Source organism: Dasypus novemcinctus, chromosome 30, assembly GCF_030445035.2.
Source record: "Dasypus novemcinctus isolate mDasNov1 chromosome 30, mDasNov1.1.hap2, whole genome shotgun sequence".
In the NCBI taxonomy this organism is placed as follows: domain Eukaryota; kingdom Metazoa; phylum Chordata; class Mammalia; order Cingulata; family Dasypodidae; genus Dasypus; species Dasypus novemcinctus.
In genome coordinates this window covers 42,820,064-42,821,837 of record NC_080702.1, presented here as the reverse complement: position 1 = coordinate 42,821,837, position 1,774 = coordinate 42,820,064, and the positions used below count along the sequence as shown (strand labels likewise).

General features: G+C 38.9%; 1 protein-coding gene across 1 annotated transcript; it reads left to right on the top strand.

The window, feature by feature from the left end:
- The first annotated feature begins 353 nt into the window (after positions 1–353).
- Positions 354–1,313, top strand: LOC101416983 (olfactory receptor 7A10-like). Its single transcript, XM_004460063.3, has one exon. The coding sequence runs from the start codon at positions 354–356 to the stop codon at positions 1,311–1,313; it is 960 nt and encodes a 319-aa protein (XP_004460120.1).
- The last annotated feature ends 461 nt before the right edge of the window (positions 1,314–1,774 follow it).

Genomic DNA, 1,774 nt, shown 5'->3' with positions numbered 1-1,774 from the left:
ATATTCTTTCTCTATGATTATATTGCAGACACTCTTGTTTCCCATTTTATGCCTATTTCCTAGGCAGAGTCTGGCACCTATTTGACACACAATATAAATCCCTCAAATGGATGAATAGATTTCTCTTAAAAATCTTAGAATACATGACTATTAGAGGAATATGCTGTAGATGGAAACTGAATTACTGATCAAGGATGGCATTAGAGGTCATCTAAAGGGGAACAGCTTCACAAACAAATGCTTTCTTAAGTGCAAAATGTAAATTAAATAAGATAGATAACTTACTAATGACTGATATTTGAAAAGTTAGTCATGCTATTTTTTTTCTAATTCTTCATAGTGACATCACCAACATGGAATTAGGAAATAATACACACATTTTGGAATTTCTTCTCCTGGGAATTTCAGAGGATCCAGAAGTTCAACCCCTCCTCTTTGGTGTTTTCCTGTCCATGTATCTGGTCACCTGTGCTGGGAACCTCCTCATCATCCTGGCCATCATCTCAGATTCTCACCTCCATACACCTATGTACTTCTTCCTCTCCAACCTCTCACTTTGTGACATCTGTTCTACATCCACCCTTGTCCCAAAGATGCTGGTGAATATACAGACAGAAAGCAGAGTCATAACCTATGCAGGCTGCCTCACACAGATGTACTTTTTCATGCTCTTTGTAGGATTAGACGACTTCCTACTGGCCGTGATGGCCTATGACCGCTATGTGGCCATCTGTCATCCCTTGCACTACATGGTCATCATGAACCCCCAACTCTGTATCCTGCTGGTTTTGGGGACATTGATCATGAGTGCCCTGCATTCCTTGTTACAAGGCTTAATGGTGTTAAGGCTGACCTTTTGTACACACAGAGAAATCCCACACTTTTTCTGTGAACTTAATCATATGGTCCAACTTTCCTGTTCTGACACCTCTGTCAATGACATAGTGACATATTTCACAGTTGTGGTCTTGGCTGGGGGTCCCCTTCTGGGAATCCTTTACTCATACTCTAAGATTGTTTCTTCCATATATGCAATCTCATCAGTTCAGGGGAAATATAAAGCATTTTCCACCTGTGCATCTCACCTCTCAGTGGTCTCCTTATTTTATTGTACAAGCTTAGGGGTGTACCTTAGTTCGGCTGCTTCCCATAACACACAGTCAAGTGCAGCAGCCTCAGTGATGTACACTGTGGTCACACCCATGCTGAACCCCTTCATCTACAGTCTCAGGAATAAAGATATAAAGGGAGCTCTGAAAAGATTCTTATGGAGGGAAGCCAGGAAAGTATCATTGGTCCTAGAGAGGAAGTAGCACCCTTGATTGTTGGACTCAAAGCCTAGGGCTTAAAGCTTCAATTGGTTGAATAATTCATGGTACTAGACCATACTTTGTAGTCATGTTTGTCCTTAATTATGATGAAGTAATACTTGAAATCACATCTATATTACTATAAAAATAATTGTTATGACGATTTACATCTATACATTGAATTAGGTGCATATATGCCATTATGCTTATACATTTGGATGCAGGACTGAATTTTAGCTCTATATTATGGCAATGGATAATAAATAGGACACTTTCCAATCCTCTAAACAAAATATTTGCCCTTTTTCTACATATGGGCAATTTGGTGGTATTTTGAGGATATTGGAATCATTCTGAATGACATTGCAATGACAAGATACAGGCCATTATATATTTTGTCATAACATATAGAATTGTGCAGGACACAGTGTAAACTATAATGTAAACTCTAGTCCATGATTAGT

What these genes read in the sequence shown, in the direction of transcription:
- LOC101416983 (XM_004460063.3), top strand. Translation starts at nt 354, where the DNA reads ATGGAATTAGGAAATAATACACACATTTTGGAATTTCTTCTCCTGGGA.